Source organism: Lipotes vexillifer, unplaced genomic scaffold, assembly GCF_000442215.2.
Source record: "Lipotes vexillifer unplaced genomic scaffold, Lipotes_vexillifer_v1.1 scaffold823, whole genome shotgun sequence".
NCBI classification, from domain to species: Eukaryota; Metazoa; Chordata; class Mammalia; order Artiodactyla; family Lipotidae; genus Lipotes; species Lipotes vexillifer.
The window spans coordinates 3,818-21,257 of NW_006772547.1; the positions used below are offsets into that span (position 1 = coordinate 3,818).

The 17,440-nt window shown below is 35.1% G+C and overlaps 1 protein-coding gene across 1 annotated transcript in view; it reads left to right on the forward strand.

Annotated features, from left to right (window-relative positions):
• The first annotated feature begins 477 nt into the window (after nucleotides 1-477).
• LOC103079536 (leucine-rich repeat and calponin homology domain-containing protein 3-like) overlaps nucleotides 478-17,440 on the forward strand; it is a 40,385-nt gene continuing 23,422 nt past the window's right edge. The window contains exons 1-6 of the mRNA XM_007447593.1: nucleotides 478-513; nucleotides 4,311-4,387; nucleotides 11,191-11,242; nucleotides 11,627-11,776; nucleotides 15,352-15,402; nucleotides 17,086-17,139. Of these exons, the coding sequence (XP_007447655.1) occupies nucleotides 478-513; nucleotides 4,311-4,387; nucleotides 11,191-11,242; nucleotides 11,627-11,776; nucleotides 15,352-15,402; nucleotides 17,086-17,139 (420 nt within the window). The remainder of the gene's footprint in view (nucleotides 514-4,310; nucleotides 4,388-11,190; nucleotides 11,243-11,626; nucleotides 11,777-15,351; nucleotides 15,403-17,085; nucleotides 17,140-17,440) is intronic.

Genomic DNA, 17,440 nt, shown 5'->3' on the forward strand with positions numbered 1-17,440 from the left:
AAGAATATATATTTTCCGATTTTAAAAAATTATTCTTCTTATCTGTCTCACAAACTCAAACTGTCTTGTTTAAGATAGTCAAGAGCTGTCCAAAGAAAAAAGAAATATTAGAGGTCTGTTTTCCAATAATTACCATAAACTACTGCATTCTTTATAGTGAATTAGGACTAAGATTTTTTCTTTAGCCTATTTTTGTGAGTGGCCATGGACTAAATAATAAAGACTTATGTAATTTAAACTTATTCCTCCCAGTTTCAGAATAGAAAATGTTAAGGAAAAGGAAAGAATGCAATTCAGTGTTTTTTTGGCTATCTAATTTGAATGTTTTTTCTGGTGTCTGTGTGTGTATGTGTCGTATGAACAGTGGAACATGATCTGGATCAGATTGACTATATTGACAGCTGTACTGCAGAGGAAGAAGAGGAAGAAGTGAGACCACCCAAGGGCCTGGACTCAGACAGCCTCAGTTCACAGTTTATGGCATATATTGAACAACGGCGAATCTCTCATGAGGTAGTATACACACTTAAGCTTAAATTTTTTGCTATCCCCTAGTAAAAACAGTTTATGACAGTATATATTTCTATCATATCAGTGACTTGTTGGTTTAGGCTTAATTATTTGTTATATTATATTTAGTTCCAATTTTATTACTGAGTTTTTCAGATTTATTTTTAAAATCAGACAATACTCTCAAGTAAAGTTTAGGTTTATTTTTCAAATAAACATACAGATTTCAGAATTTTGAAGAAGGAATAAAAGAAGTCCTAAGAGTATCCTATGCCTTGGAAGAAAATGCAGAGGAATATGATGCTTTTCATTGTTGTTCTTATTGTTTTTTTGTTGTTATTAACTGGTAAATCATAGTTTGATCAGTAAGAACTGAACCAAACTGCTGACTTTTGGAGCAACATACAAACTTAACCATAGAATTTTCATGATGAGCTTAATTATATTGGCGCTTTTATGTGAAGTCACACAGAATATAAATTGTTTGCCATTAAAATTCTTGGATGTCTCTTATAGTGGAGCATTGAGTTGCCTTAGAAAACAAGTGAGCATTCAGCCCACTGCAGAATCTCTGCCAATTCCCCAAGGGTCTCAAGTAGAAATAGCATTCTTCAGTGTATCTAGTCAGCATAATAAAATGGCTGCACTTCAGTGTGTGTGATGTTAATGTCTGGAGTTGGTCCCAGGCTTTGAGCAGGGATTATTTGAGAAACACTTGGGGCATTTTTGGAGAATGATGTATTTAGTCTTTTAGAAATAGCGAATAGTCACTTCAAGTGGGACATGTTATAGAGTGTTATTATCATTCTTTAAAAAAAAAAAAAAACCCTTGGTCTTCCTGTCTGAAGGCTTTTTTTTTTTTTTTTTTTTCCCTGCAGTACGTGGGTCTCTCACCGCCGTGGCCCCTCCCATTGCGGAGCACAGGCTCCGGACGCGCAGGCCCAGCGGCCACGGCCCACGGGCCCAGCCGCTCCGCGGCACGCGGGATCCTCCCGGACCGGGGCACGAACCCGCGTCCCCTGCATCGGCAGGCGGACTCCCAACAACTGCGCCACCAGGGAAGCCCCTGAAGGCTTTTGAACACAGTATTTTTTGTTGGTGTTCAAATGACATTCTTGTATTTAAAGTTAGATAAAGTTATGTACAGTATTTCCCCCACCCCATATCCACAGGGTGTACGTTCTAAGACCCCTAGTGGATGGTTGCCTGAAACCACGGATGGTACTGAGACCTATATGTACTATGTTTTTTCTTATACATACACACCTAGGATAAAGTTTAATTTATAAATTAGTCACAGTAAGAGATTAAGAATAATAACTAATAATAAAATAGAAAAATTATAACAATATACTGTAACAAGTTATATGAATGTTGTTTCTCTCTCTCGAAATATTTCATTGTACAAATTTAATGCCTCTTCCATCTTAACTAAGCATTTATTTATCACATTCTGTGACTGTAACTTTTGCAGTTTGAGGTGCAACAGCAAAACTAGCATGTATGTCTTTTTCCTTCACAATTTCACAGATAGAAGATTTCTTCTTACTATAGATCTCACCTCAGCATACAATTTCTTTTCTTTCCTTATTAATTCAAGAACTTTCACCTTTTCACTTAAAGGAGGCACTTTATGACTTCTCTTCAGCATATTCGAATTGCCAACGTCACTACTTTTGCACTTGGGGCCATTATTAAGTAAAATAGGCACTGCTGTACTGAGACAGTCAATCTGTTAACCAAGAGAGACTAACTGAGCCGGCTGCTAACGGACTAACAGGCAGGATACTCTGGACAAAGAGACGATTTACAGCCCAGGTGGGATGGAGCGGGACAGCTTGAGATTTCATCAGAACAGCGTGCAATTTAAAACTTATGAATTGTTTATTTCTGAAGTTATCCGTTTAATATTTTTGGAACATGGTTGACTGTGGGTGACTGAAACCTCGAAAAGTGAAACCAGAAGATAAAGTGAACTACTGTAAATCAAAGTCCTGCAGCCTACAGATAGCAGTGTGTACCTGTGATTAATGAAACTACTTGTGGTTCAGGCTATAAGCACTTCTGCTAGAGCAGAGGGCAACTACTTTTGCAATAAAGCTTAAGTTAACAAGGCACATTATAATCTAAAAGGGAATCCTTTTTCTTGTGGTCTTTCTCTTTGAGCATTTTATTGTTAATTAGGCTGTGTAGGTGAGGTATTTCTCCTAAAAGTGAAAATGCACGTTATGCTACTGATGAAAAATTGTAGTATCATTTCTTTAATCCATTATATTGGCTAATTTGTAATAAGTTTTTTTATTCCATCTACCTACTATATATAGTAGTTTTTATGATTCTGTCATAAGGCTCTTTATGGCTTCTGTGTCATAAGGCTTTCTAAAGTTTGGCACCTATAAAAATAAAATAAAGCAGTATTATTTTAAATGGTTTGATAACCAGTGAAGAAATACTTTTTATATTCTTGGATACTACCTAAACATGGGTTGTTAAAAACAATTTGAGATTTTAAACACTCTGCTATTGTTTAATTTTATCATAATGCCTGTCACATACATAGTGATACTGTGATAAATAAGGTATGACTTATATTTATAGACTATGACATATTTATTTTTTAAATTAAACCAATGTTACATTCATTTTGTCATGAAAATTTCATGTACCCCTTGCAATAATTTTAGGTAATTGCAGTATTGTAAAACCAGGGTGATAAGTCACTGATGTTAACATACTAGGAGAGATTTTTGTTTACTTAAAAAGTCATACTCACTGAAATTAGAGTAATTATTCTCTCATCAAGATTCTAGAATTGTATCTCATTTAATATGATCATTATGCCCAGACTTTACGGGAGTCAGCTTTAGCCCTTTGGAGTAACTCACCAAAGAAGATTTTCTAGTTATTTGTGATGTACCTATTTCTTGGAGATAGACTGTAAATAGTTTTACATTTGATTTTTTTTTTTGGATAAGTTTTTTTTTCCCCTTCCAGAATACCCATTTTGATGATTATTTTTGGTGTTGAAGTAAGATTATATTATTTTTATAGATTCTCATTTGACAAAATATGTGGTGTGATATCCCATGAGCCTCTACCTTTGATTTATAATTTTATTTTTCAGTATATAGTCCATATAACTTAAGCCAGTTTAATTTTCTTTGGTAATGTTTTTTTAAATGACCTTTACCCTTCAGTTTATAAATAAATGGCCACTATTTCTCTTTTAATTAATATCATATTTTACCATAAATAGAAATTACTTTTTGCTTTATCTTGGTATTCCACCAGCATACCCAGGACTATTTGTCTGACTAACATAAGTAACAATTTATGATGATGAAGAAGTAAAGAAATGTAATCTCCCCAGTGAACTTCCTATTACTAGAAATATTCAAGAGAGGCTGAGCAAAAGTCACGGTAGGGTTGGTAGGAATTCCTGTTCTAGATGGAAGTTTGTACTAGATGACCTCTAAGATCCTTTTCAACTTTCACATCTTATCATCTAGTAAATATTACTATGTGGTCATTATAATTCATAAAATACAGTGTGAAGAAAATCTGCTTTTTTTAAAATAAATGTTTTTGGATTGTGGACAGTTTTGTGTTTACCAAAGCAGTAATACAGCCTATAATGCTTTTAAACATGAAAATTCACATTTGAAGTTTCTGTTAAAATATTTTTAGTGTAGTATACAGATCCCTAAATGCCAAGTTGAATATGAACTGTGTAATTACACTTTTCTGGATACATGTGGATACATGTGTTAAATTGATCTGTTTTTCTTTTTTTGGCCTAGGGTTCACCAGTAAAGCCAGTACCCATGAGGGAATTTCAAAAAACAGAAGACACGAGAAGATATTCACATCAAAACAGGTTTGAAAAACCAATTCTACTTATTTCTTTCTGTCTTAAAACTCAGTAATTAGGTAATGAAATGATTTTGGTTTTGTGTAGATCTGTGTATAATGAAGATGTTTAGATACTACGTGTTTTAAATATGATGTATTTAGAGCTAAGTGAAATGTACCTTTGTGCTTAGGTAATAGAAAAAGAAGTAAAATTGATTTATTCATTCTAAATTCAGATCACCTAAACCATTACCTGTATAATTATTTGATTTGAAGATACTTAGTAGCAGTGAGATTTTATAGTGATGTGTCTGGATTTATGCATAAAGAGGGCTAAATGAATTTCCAGAGTCCTGCAATTACTTTACTTAAACTTTTGATTAGAAACAGAGCCACAGATGGAGACAGCGATATATTCCTCATTCCTATCTCAATTGCAGTGATGTTTTATCTACAATTAGTGCCTTACACAATATTTCTAAACTTAGCTTGGCCATTTAGAGTACTGCTTCTTCTTTTTTTTTTCAAGAGTACTGCTTCTTATCCTTGAATTCCAAAAAGTTTCTTATCATAAACTGCATGACAATAGTTGAAAAATTCCCAGCCTTTGGTTTTTTGCTTCCTTTCTGTTTTTATGAAATCTTAAAGTGGTAGACTTGATATGCCTATTCTTTAACAACAGTAAATTTACTGTGTAGATAGTGTCATACATCATTCTTTACTTATACTTGACAGGATATTGAAGTTCTTTAGGAGACTGAAATATAGATGGACAAAGAAAATGTAGGGAGAATAATGAAAGAAGTCTTATAACTTGGACTTTTTAGTCTTATTGGTTAGTTCATGGCGATTTAGTTACATTTCATATCTTTGAAATTTATCTCAAAATAGCTTTTTAGTTACCATGTGTCCTTATATTGAAAGTGTGGTCATTTGGGATTCCAGTGTCATGCAAGGATTTCTTGTTACATTTCCCCATGGGGGGGGACCTCAGGTTTATCTTTTGTCCTTCCTGCCTCCTGTATCCATAATAAGTAAAGCCCAAGATTCCCAGGATATGATACACCCACCCTCAACGTGAAAGCCAGCTTTTTTTTTTTAACATCTTTATTGGAGTATAATTGCTTTACAATTTTGTGTTAGTTTCTGCTATATAACAAAGTGAATCAGTTATATATATATACATATATCCCCATATCTCTTCCCTCTTGCGTCTCCCTGCCATCCTCCCTATCCCACCCCTCTAGGTGGTCACAAAGCAGCATAAGCTGATCTCCCTGTGCCATGCAGCTGCTTCCCACTAGCTACCTGTTTTACATTTGGTAGTGTATGTATGTCAACGTAAATGCTACTCTCTCACTTTGTCCCATCTTCCCCTTCCCACACCGCCACCCCCGTGTCCTCAAGTCCATTCTCTACGTCTGCGTCTTTATTCCTGTCCTGCCCCTAGGTTCATGAGAACCATATTTTTTTTAGATTCCGTATATATGTGTTAGCATACAGTATGTGTCTTTCTGACTTACTTCATTCTGTATGACAGACTCTAGGTCCATCCATCTCACTACAAATAACTCAATTTCGTTTCTTTTTATGGCTGAGTAATATTCCATTGTATATATGTGCCACATCTTCTTTATCCACTCATCTGTCGATGGACACTTAGGTTGCTTCCATGTCCTGGCTATTGTAAATAGAGCTGCAGTGAACACTGTGGTACATGACTCTTTGGGAATTATGGTTTTCTCAGGGTATATGCCCAGTGGGATTGCTGGGTCATACAGTAGTTCTATTTTTAGTTTTTTAAGGAACCTCCTTACAGTTCTCCATAGTGGCTGTATCAATTTACATTCCCACCAACAGTGCAAGAGGGTTCCCTTTTCTCTACACCCTCTCCAGCATTTATTGTTTGTAGTTTTTTTTATTTATTTTTATTTTTAAATTTTTGGCTGCATTGGGTCTTCATTTCTACACGCGGGCTTTCTCTAGTTGCAGCGAGTGTGGGCTACTCTTCGTTGCGGTGTGTGGGCTTCTCATGGCAATGGCTTCTCTTGTTGCAGAGCACAGGCTATAGGCATGCAGGCTTCAGTACTTGTGGCGCGCAGGCTCAGTAGTTGTGGCTCGCGGGCTGTAGAGCACAGGCTCAGTAGTTGTGATGCACAGGCTTAGTTGCTCCGCGGCATGTGGGATCTTCCTGGACCAGGGCTCGAACCCATGTCCCCTGCATTGGCAGGTGGATGCTTAACCACTGCACCACCAGGGAAACCCCTGTAATTTTTTTTGATAATGGCCATTCTGACTGGTGTGAGGTGATACCTCATTGTAGTTTTGATTTGCATTTCTCTAATGATTAATGATGTTGAGCATCCTTTCATGTGTTTGTTGGCAACCTGTATATCTTCTTTGGAGAAATGTCTATTTAGGTCTTCTGCATATTTTTGGACTGGGCTTCTTGTTTTTGTGAAATTGAGCTGCATGACCTGCTTGTATATTTGGGAGATTAATCTTTTGTCATTTGCTTCATTTGCAAATATTTTCTCCCATTCTGAGGGCTGTCTTTTCGTCTTGTTTGTAGTCTCCTTTGCTGTGCAAAAGCTTTTAAGTTTCATTAGGTCCCATTTGTTTATTTTGGTTTTTATTTCCATTACTCTAGGAGGTGGGTCAAAAAGGATCTTGCTGTGATTTATGTCATTGAGTGTTTTGCCTATGTTTTCCTCTAAGAGTTTTATAGTGTCTGGCCTTACATTTAGGTCTATAATCCACTTGGAGTTTATTTTTGTGTATGGTGTTAGGAAGTATTCTAATTTCATTCTTTTACATGTAGCTGTCCAGTTTTCCCAGCACAATTTATTGAAGAGGCTGTCTTTTCTCCATTGTATATTCTTTCCTCCTTTGTCAAAGATAAGGTGACCATATGTGTGTGGGTTTATCTCTGGGCCTTCTTTCCTGTTCCATTGATCTATATTTCTGTTTTTGTGCCAGTTACCATACTGTCTTAATTAATGTAGCTTTGTCGTATAGTCTGAAGTCAGGGAGCCTGATTCTTCCATCTCTGTTTTTGTTTCTTAAGATTGCTTTGGCTATTCGGGGTCTTTTGTGTTTCCATACAAATTGTAAAATTTTCTGTTCTAGTTCTGTGAAAAATGCCATTGGTAGTTTGATAGGGATTGCATTGAATCTGTAGATTGCCTTGGGTAGTATAGTCATTTTCACAGTATTGATTCTTCCAATCCAGTAACATGGTATATCTCTCCATCTGTTGTATTGTCTTTGATTTCTTTCATCAGTGTCTTATAGTTTTCTGCATATACGTCTTTTGTCTCCTTAGGTAGGTTTATTCCTAGGTATTTTATTCTTTTTGTTGCAGTGGTAAATGGGAGTGTTTCCTTAGTTTCTCTTTCAGATTTTTCATTGTTAGTGTATAGGAATGCAAGAGATTTCTGTGCATTAATTTTGTAGCCTGCTACTTTACCAAATTCATTGATTAGCTCTAGTAGTTTTCTGGTAGAATCTTTAGGATTCTCTATGTATTGCATCATGTCATCTGCAAAAGTGACAGTTTTACTTCTTTTCCGATTTGGATTACTTTTACTTTTATTTCTTTTTCTTCTCGAATTGCCGTGGCTAAAACTTCCCAAGCTATGTTGAATAATAGTGGTGAGAGTGGGCACCCTTGTCTTGTTCCTGATCTTAGAGGAAATGGTTTGTTTTTCACCACTGAGAAAGATGTTGACTGTGGTTTAGTCATATATGGCCTTTATTATGTTGATGTAGTTTCCCTCTGTGCCCACCTTCTGTAGAGTTTTTATCATAAATGGGTGTTGAATTTTATCAAAAGCTTTTTCTGCATATGTTGAGCTTATCATATGGTTTTTATCCATTCATTTGTTAATGTGGTGTATCACATTGATTGATTTGTGTATACTGAAGAATCCTTGCATTCCTGGAATAAACCCCACTTGATCATAGTGTATGATCCTTTTAATGTGCTGTTGGATTCTGTTTGCTAGTATTTTGTTGAGGATTTTTGCATCTATGTTCATCAGTGATATTGGCCTGTAATTTTCTTTTTTTGTAGTATCTTTGTCTGGTTTTGGTATCAGGGTGATGGTGGCCTCGTAGAGTGAGTTTGGGAGTGTTCTTCCCTCTGCTATATTTTGGAAGAGTTTGAGAAGGATAGGTGTTAGCTCTTCTCTAAATGTTTGATAGAATTCACCTGTGAAGCCACCTTATCCTGGGCTTTTGTTTGTTGGAAGATTTTTAATCACAGTTTCAATTTTAGTGTTTGTGATTGGTCTGTTCATATTTTCTGTTTCTTCCTGTTCAGTCTTGGAAGGTTGTACTTTTCTAAGAATTTGTCCGTTTCTTCCAGGTTGTCCTATTTTTATTGGCATATAGTTGTTTGTAGTCATCTCTCATGATCCTTTGTATTTCTGCAGTGTCGTTACTTCTTTTTCATTTCTGATTCTGTTGATTTGAGTCTTCTCCCTTTTTTTCTTGATGAGTCTGGCTAATGGTTTATCAATTTTGTTTATCCTCTCAAAGAACCAGCTTTTAGTTTTATTGATCTTTGCTATTGTTTCCTTCATTTCTTTTTCATTTATTTCTGATCTGATCTTTATGATTTCTTTCCTTCTGCTAACTTTGGGTTTTTTTCGTTCTTCTTTCTCTAATAGCTTTAGGTGTAAGATTAGTTTGTTTATTTGAGATTTTTCTTGTGTCTTGAGGTAGGATTGTATTGCTATAAACTTCCCTCTTAGAACTGCTTTTGCTGCATCCCTTAGGTTTTGGGTTGTCGTGCTTTCACTGTCATTTGTTTCTAGGTATTTTTTTATTTCCTCTTTGATTTCTTCAGCAATCTCTTGGTTATTTAGTAGTGTATTGTTTAGCCTCCACGTGTTTGTATTTTTTACAGTTTTTTCCTGTAATTGCTATCTAGTTTCATAGCGTTGTGGTCAGATGAGATACTTGATACGATTTCAGTTTTCTTAAATTTACTGACTGAAAGCCAGCTTTTTGCTCAGTTGCCTTATATATTAGTTTTCTAGTGCTTATATAACAAATTACCACAAATTTAGTAGCTTAAAACATACCTATTTATTATATTACAGTTGTGAGAGAGAGAAGTCTGGGCAGCCTTCTTTTGTTCTCTGCTTACGGCCTCACAAGGCCAAAGTCAAAGTGTTGGATGGCCTGGATTCTTATCTGGAGATCCCTGGAGAATCCACCTCCCAGCTCATATAGGTTGCTGGCAGAATTCAGTTCCATGCAGTTATTGACTGATGCAGTTAGTGTCACACATACTGCTGGTAGGTTCAGTAAGGTGAGGGCTGAGAAATAACTGTTGGATTTGGACATGTAAAGCCTCAGACTTGAAGAGAGCAGTTTTCAGTGACGTTGTGAGGACAGATCCAGATTGGTGTGGGTTCAAAGCAGAATGGGATGAAATGAAGTAGAAACAATGGATTTAACCAGCTTTTTAAGGAGGTTTTGGTATAAAACGAGAGTAAAGAAATGGGAGTAGAAAGAAGGTGTATATTAAAAGGTTTTGCTTGAAAAGCATTATTAAAACATAGTGTTCAAATCAGGGCACATAAACCCACTTGAGATGGGTTTACATGGTCCTTTCTGGGTTTTTTGGTGTAGTTTATCTACAGATGGCCAATAAAAGCTATAGGAAATGTTAACAGTGAAATTAGTAGTTTGGGACAAATTTGCAGTTAATGCCAGTTATTCTTCTCCCAGACTAGTATATAGTACTGGAGTCACTCATGTCTCATTATTGGTTATATCCCAGTTAAAAGTCTTACCCTACCAACCCACTCTCCTCCTCTTATCTTGTCAGACTCGTGACTGAGGATGCACTGATGAGGAGTGCTAGGATAAAGGTTGACAAGGATTAGTAGAAAGTTAAGGAAGTTTTTCCCTAGCTTTACCATTATTTTAAACCTTGTGTAGGAAGTTATTAAGTAATTTATTTGGTAGTTATTTATTCTGTTCCTTTTAAAAATTATAAACATAATTTATTCTGTCAAAAGTTTTTTTTAATGGCTAGAAATTTTTTTTAAAAAAGAATTTTTTGAAAACTTCAAAGATTTGGAACCAATATAAGAAAAAAATGTGGCATGAAAGAGATAGTAGAATAGCTTAAGTTTTTGGTTTCTTACATATTATATTTTTAAAATTCAGGAATTACAACAGGGAATATATATCAAAGTATAAGAGTTAGCACTGATAAAACTGAGAAGCAAGTTTTACTGTTTTTTTTAAGCATCAAATCAGGTTTCATGTTTTTCTAAAAGATAAAAATCAACAAAATCTTTACTTTTGTTGTTAAAATTGCTTCTTCAATTAAAATGGGAGTAGGAGTGCTTTAAACGTGCAGTTACAGGTTCTGTAGTATTCCAGATTTCTGCTGATAAAATGGCTTTGTGTATAAACCATCTCCATTTACATGTATCTTATTTCAGTCATGATAGTAAAGAAGATTGTAGTACTTAGTGTGCTGTAAAGAAACGATATTGTTTGAGAAGTGATCTCAAATAACCATATTGTCAGCACTGGCTGACATAGACAGTTGTTAGCTATCTGTAGCTTCATCAGTGATATCATCACATGAAATGTGAGTTGGAGACATCAGGTGTTCCTGTAGCTTAATTTAGTGACTTGGGCTTAAGTTTACAAAATGCAATCGGTCTTTCAGTGCTGAGCAGACAGTTTGCCTGCTGATTAATAGAAAGCTGCATTAACAATAAAATTCCACTTGTCTTTTATCTATCTGTCTGTCTTATCAAAGAGTTTTTTCTTTCCTTTTTTTCTTTTTTGGGTCAGGGTTCCAGCTGAGCCATCTTCTCTCTTATCACTATCACCAAGTCATAATCAGGTAAAAACATTTTTTTCAGTTTTAGTTTGTGGGTTTTTTTAAATTAAGATGGTTTTCTTCTTTTATAATACTTAAATTACAGTTAATTGCCAAATATCTATAAATTTCATTACCTGTCTCTTCAGTCTACAGTTAATATAATATGTGCACCTTATGCTGGTAACAGTGTTTTTAGACACCAGACAGAAAATAAGTCTTTATAATACATGTAAGAGCACAGTGCAAAGATGGGAAAAGATTAGCAATAAACACATCTGAAGAAATGCTAGGTGACTGCAAAGTAAAAGTTGCTTGGGTCAGCAGTAGTTTCCCAAATTGATAAAGAATATTGGTAAGTTGATCTTTATCGCTACTTGCATATGCAAAATGATACTTTTGTTCTAGTTTTCACATGCAGACTTCGAACTTCATCGGAGAAGAGAACAATTAATAGAACGTACTCGGAGAGAGGCACAACTTGCTGCCCTACAGTATGAGGAAGAGAAAATAAGGACCAAGCAGATTCAAAGAGATGCTGTCCTGGACTTTGTCAAGGTGAGTCATTTGGATTCATTGAATGATATTCCTAAAGTTTCTTAGAAGTAAGTGCTTATTTGTTTTTCTGAGGATGTCAGGTTTTATTGTCTTAGTAAAATAAAAAAAAGAGTTGATATCTTAATTATAAGAATTCTCGAGTAAATAGTATAACTGTCTCCTGTTTGTGATTAGATTAATTGTCCTCATATGTAGATAGGCTTGACGACAATCAGAAGTGATTGATCTTGCTTTTAGGACAATGATAGTCTCTACTCTTAACTACCTGTCTATCGTTAGACATATCACTTTACTGTCCAGCTGCCATTTCCTAAGTCTCTAGTGCATCAAGAAAGTGAAAATGCTATATGTAAACTGTAAAGTGCCATGCAAATATAAACTGTTGTTATCTGAACCTATCACTGACTTCCTTACCTCTAGGGAATACCAAAAATTTGCAAGGCTCACAGGTTTAATACTTTAGTCATCTTTGGTTCTTTACTTTCTGTTTTCTCCACATCTACTCAATTAACAACCCCTGTTAATACTTCTTTTTTTAATCAGCCTCTATAGTTGCCTCTAAACCTGGTTCGATTTTTTGCCTGTGTTACTTAAGTCTTTTTGTTCTGAAATCACCTTGGAATTTTTTCTTTATAGTTAAATAATTATTTATATTTTTGCTTGTTTAATATCTGTCTCTCCCAGGAATTACCTGGTGGTCCAATGGTTAGGACTCCACATTCTCACTGCAAACGGCCTGGGTTTGATCCCTGGTCGGGGAACTAAAATCACACAAGCCACGTGGTGTGGCCAAAAAAATACACATACGCGCACACACACACATATAACATATCTGTCTCTCCCATTTATCCGTTAACTCCATGAAGACAGGGGCCATGTCTGTCATGTTTATTCACTGCTATATCCCTAGATATAAGCAGATCTTAGCCCCTAGTAAAGCTCAATAAATATTTTTTAAATGAATGATTGAACAAATGAATCACTCATCCTCTAAATGCTTTCTCTCTTGTTTCATAACTCTAGTCAAGGTGTATCTTCTTTAAGTACCATACACATAATAAATTCTCTTATATTTTTTCAAATGTATCAAGGCTGTGATGATCTCTGATGCTCAGGGAAGATAACAATTTTCCTAAGGTTAAATACTCAGCTAGTAAGTGGCAGAGCAAAGATTCTAATCAAGACAGGCTGAACAGAAAATGGAAATAAAGCTGATGGAAAATAAACAGTTTCTTTTAAAAAAAAAAAAAAGTCTAGATGGTAACTAGACTTATCATGGTGATCACTTTGTAATATATAGAAATATCAAATCACTATCTTTTGCACCAGGAACTAACATAGTGTTGTAGGTCAGTTATACTTCAAAAACAAACAAACAGACAAGCTAATAGAAAAAGAGGTCAGAATTGTGGTTACCAGAGACAGGGCATGGGGGAGGGAGAATTGGCTGAAGGTGGCCAAAAGGTACAAACTTCCCGTTATAAGATAAATAAGAGTTAGGGATGCAATGTACAAAATATATGTTAAATGTGAAAGTTGTTAAGAGAGTAAATCCTAAGAGTTTTCATCATTTCATCATTTTTTTTCTTTTTCTTTTGTTATCTTTATGAGATGGTGGATGTTCACTAAACTTATTATGGTAATCATTTCATCATGTATGTAAGTCAGATCATTATGCTATTACACCTTAAACTTATACAGTGCTGTATGTCAATTACATTTCAATAAAACTGGAAAGAAAAAGAAAAAAAGGACAGGCTGGCTCCAAACCCAGGTCTATGACCAGAATGCTATACTGACTCTCAGTAAATGATAATGGCTAACACATACTATGTCCTAAGTGTTGTTCTATGCATTTTACATAAATTAACTCATTTAGCTTGCCTTCTGTAGAAGTCATATAACTAGTAAGAGATAATTACATTGTAGGTAGCCTTGATTAAATGTCAAATTAGAGTTTGATCTTGAACAATTAGGCAGAAAAGAACAATTTTAGTTCTTAAGCAGGAGAAAAGACAGGGAAGGTACTTCTGAAAAACTAATCTACTCATGTTAGAATATGTTAGAAAGGGGTGAGGAAAGAAGGAAAATGAAATAGAGAGTAATTGCAATAATTATATTAGGGTACAAAATGAGGGCATAAGACTAGATGATTTCTCAGTTTCCTAAGGAAAGGCAGTGTTGTCCTGTGGTAAGGATCGGAAATATCTGAATTTGAATCCAGCTTTGCTACTTGGTATGTGCTTGACTTTTGGAAAGTTACTGAGCCATTCTGTGCCTTTATTTTCCTCATATGTTTAATGTTTAACTATTAAGTATTAACTATTTCAGAATTATTATGGCTTCACCTAGTACTTTTACTAGTATGGTGTATGCTGCACCCCCTACTACCACAAAGGGTTTTATAAATTAACTATAAGAGAGATTTCAAGAGAAGCATCATTATGTCTTACATAGATGTGTAGTGAATGTTGAATAAATCACTGAAAATGAGTGAAAAAAAAAGGTTCCAAAGCAAAGGTTTGAGGCTAAAAGAATGGTTTTAATGGGAGTTAGCTTTGTGGAAAGAATGTTGGATTTGGGGTCAGAAGGCATAGGTGCAGATCTCAGTTATGCTACTTACTAACTTTGTAACCTTGCACATATCATATAACCTCTCTATCCTCAATTTTCTCATCTATAAAAGAATATGATTATGATGTTTGTTTATCTCACAGAATAAGAAGAATCACTTGAGATACTGTGTATAAGAACACATTGTAAAACACTCAGTATACAGATACTGTGATGTTATTAATTGACATAATAACAGAAATTAGCAAATTGGGGGTAAATATCCAGTTAGTATGGGAAATTGAGGGTTTTTTTGGTTATGTTGAACAGGAGATGACAGTGGGGTTTCTAAGTAGAGAGTTTCCACAGGCATTTGAAAATGCAAGCCCGGAATTTGGCTGATAGGAGAGAGCTAAAGCTGTTAGCATTAGAGTGATATTTGAAGCCATTAAAGAAAGAGAGGATGATTTCATTGAGAGAATTTAGTGAGAGATTACTACTCTATGAATGTGTTTATATCCATGTACATATAAAAAACATAGATTTTAGGGCTTCCCTGGTGGCGCAGTGGTTGAGAGTCCGCCTGCCAATGCAGGGGACACGGGTTCTTGCCCTGGTTCGGGAAGATCCCACATGCCGCGGAGCGGCTGGGCCCGTGATCCATGGCTGCTGAGCCTGTGCGTCCGGAGCCTGTGCTCCACAACGGGAGAGGCCACAACAGTGAGAGGCCCGCGTACAGCAAAAAAAAAAAAAGAACATAGTTTTTAAAAATTTCTGTTTATATAGATGCTTATAGACACAGGAAAATACTGGTTATCAGCTTATTTTTGCTTTTCCTCATTTAAATTGTAAGCTATTTAAGGGAAAGGGCAGCGTCTTCTAACCAGTAGATCTAGAAAAATACCATACACGAGAGATACAGAGGTTAGTGTGAGTGATCATTTTAGTAAATAGCATTTTTCATTCCCAGTGTTCTAGATTCTGACCAGCTTCCCTTTTTTGGGGGGTGTGGGGTTATATAGCAAAATGCGTCACAAAGTCCACAGAAACAACACCCCCCCTTAGACGGTGAGGTAAGTTTATATAATCACCTTTCTTTGGAACTTTTTATTATTGCAATGAAAATGAAATGTTTTGCATGTGATTATCATATGTTTTCAGTGATCAGAATGTTGCCATTTTCTTTTTTCCCCTCACAAAATTCTCCTTACTAGGAAGAAAAAGACACAGGCCAGGAAGTTTATCAGAATCTATAGATTGGGGTTTTTTAAATCTATACACATCCATCTGGAGATTATTTCCCTCCTCCCATCCCCAGCAGAGTTATCATCTCCCTCATCCATTTTCAGAGCTGCTGTGTAATGAGAGATGGTCCTGAGAGCTGTATCTGGCACACGTGAATGGTGTTGGTATTAAACAAAAAACTCTACATAGTATTTCAGTTTCAGTGCTCATTTCCTAAGTGTGTATATTATTGATTATACTTTGTACACATTAGTTTTATAATATTAAGTAGTATATTTTCGTTTCAAAGTAACATGTAAGATTAACTGTTTATTAACCTTTTAAAAATCTATGCACCTAGATTCTGTATTGTAATGATGTCCTATGTAAAAAGAAAATAATAAACTAGATTGTAAATTTTATTGTTTTAACATGTGTGCACGTTTAGTGACATTTACATTTTGAAATAAAATTTATGATTCATTATTTTTTTAAAAAATCTGTATACGTATTTTGACCTGTTAAACTGAAGCTTATTACTAAATGAATATTTTATTGTACTTGGCTTTTTCATTAGCTATTTTCCTTTATCTTTGCCTTCTTAGTTTTTGAATTTATGATCATTACTTCCTTAAAAAATGCATAAAGGCATTATTTCACGTGAGTGTTGACTTTGATTTTTGTAAAATAAGTTATTTGAAAACCTAACACATGGGGCTTTACAAGCATCAATCTTCAGCACAGTGTTTTCAAAGCACAAGTGTTTCTGGAATGGTAAAATGTATTGTTTGAAATGTTTTAAATTATCCATTATAAAGTTTTTTTTAATCTTATTAGATATATAATAACTATTTTTGGTTATTTATTTGAGAGCTTATGCATTGGTATAGTACCTGAAAGATTCACTCAAGCACTTTCAGTTGTCTTTTCTTCACATGGTAATAACTCTGTACAAACCTTTGGCAATCAAAGTTTGATAAGTTAATACATTCTTCCTTTTTTACCCAACATTTCCTTCTTACTGGTCATTCTGGAGTAATTCATTATCTGAAAACTAAAGCTCCTCAGGAAAATAACATGTATAGTTTTAAATTTTCCAGTTGTACCCTTGTTTTGTCTGAGAAAGGTAATGAAGAGATGCCTAGACTAGAAATCATGACTCTTGGGTTTATTGTTTTGACTTTGTCACCAGCTTACTAAATGACCACAAATTCTTTATGTTACTGCTACATCTTCAACTTTCTCTTCTCAGAACAGAGAATAATTCCTATTCCCCTCCTTGCTTTAGAAAGTTTTTATGCAATAAGATCATATTTGCAGTTGTTTAAGTTCTTTGGGAGAAAATCATTACTCAGAAACAACTTATTAGCTATTTTAATGCATGGATTCTGAATGATTGTGAATGTGGTCCTGTATGTCAGCATCTTCACAAGTATGTGTTAATATGTCTCTTTGCTTGTGTATTTGTGAAACTCATCATGTGTGTGCATAGCTTGTTTTTGACATTGCTTCATTTTTCTCCACCTCTCCAGTGTCCCTTCCCACCCAGAAGGTCTCAGCACACTGATGATAGTGCCTTGTTAGTGGTAAGAACCTTGCACAAAATGGAATTTTACATTGCTTTGTCTAGAGATTTGGGGAATAGCTATTGTACTTTTCATTCTGAATTGATCTAAATACCATAAAACATGATGAGTATCATTACTAAATGCTTTACAAATAGCTAGAACTGTCTCCCTACATTACTTTTCACGATTTACCCAGTGTTCCAAGTGCTCTGCAGATATGATTCAAATATCTTTGTTAGTGTTTCCAAAAGTAAAACATTTGCATTGAGAACCATATTGGCTTTGTATGTGTGTTTGGAGGAGAGGGAATAATATATTC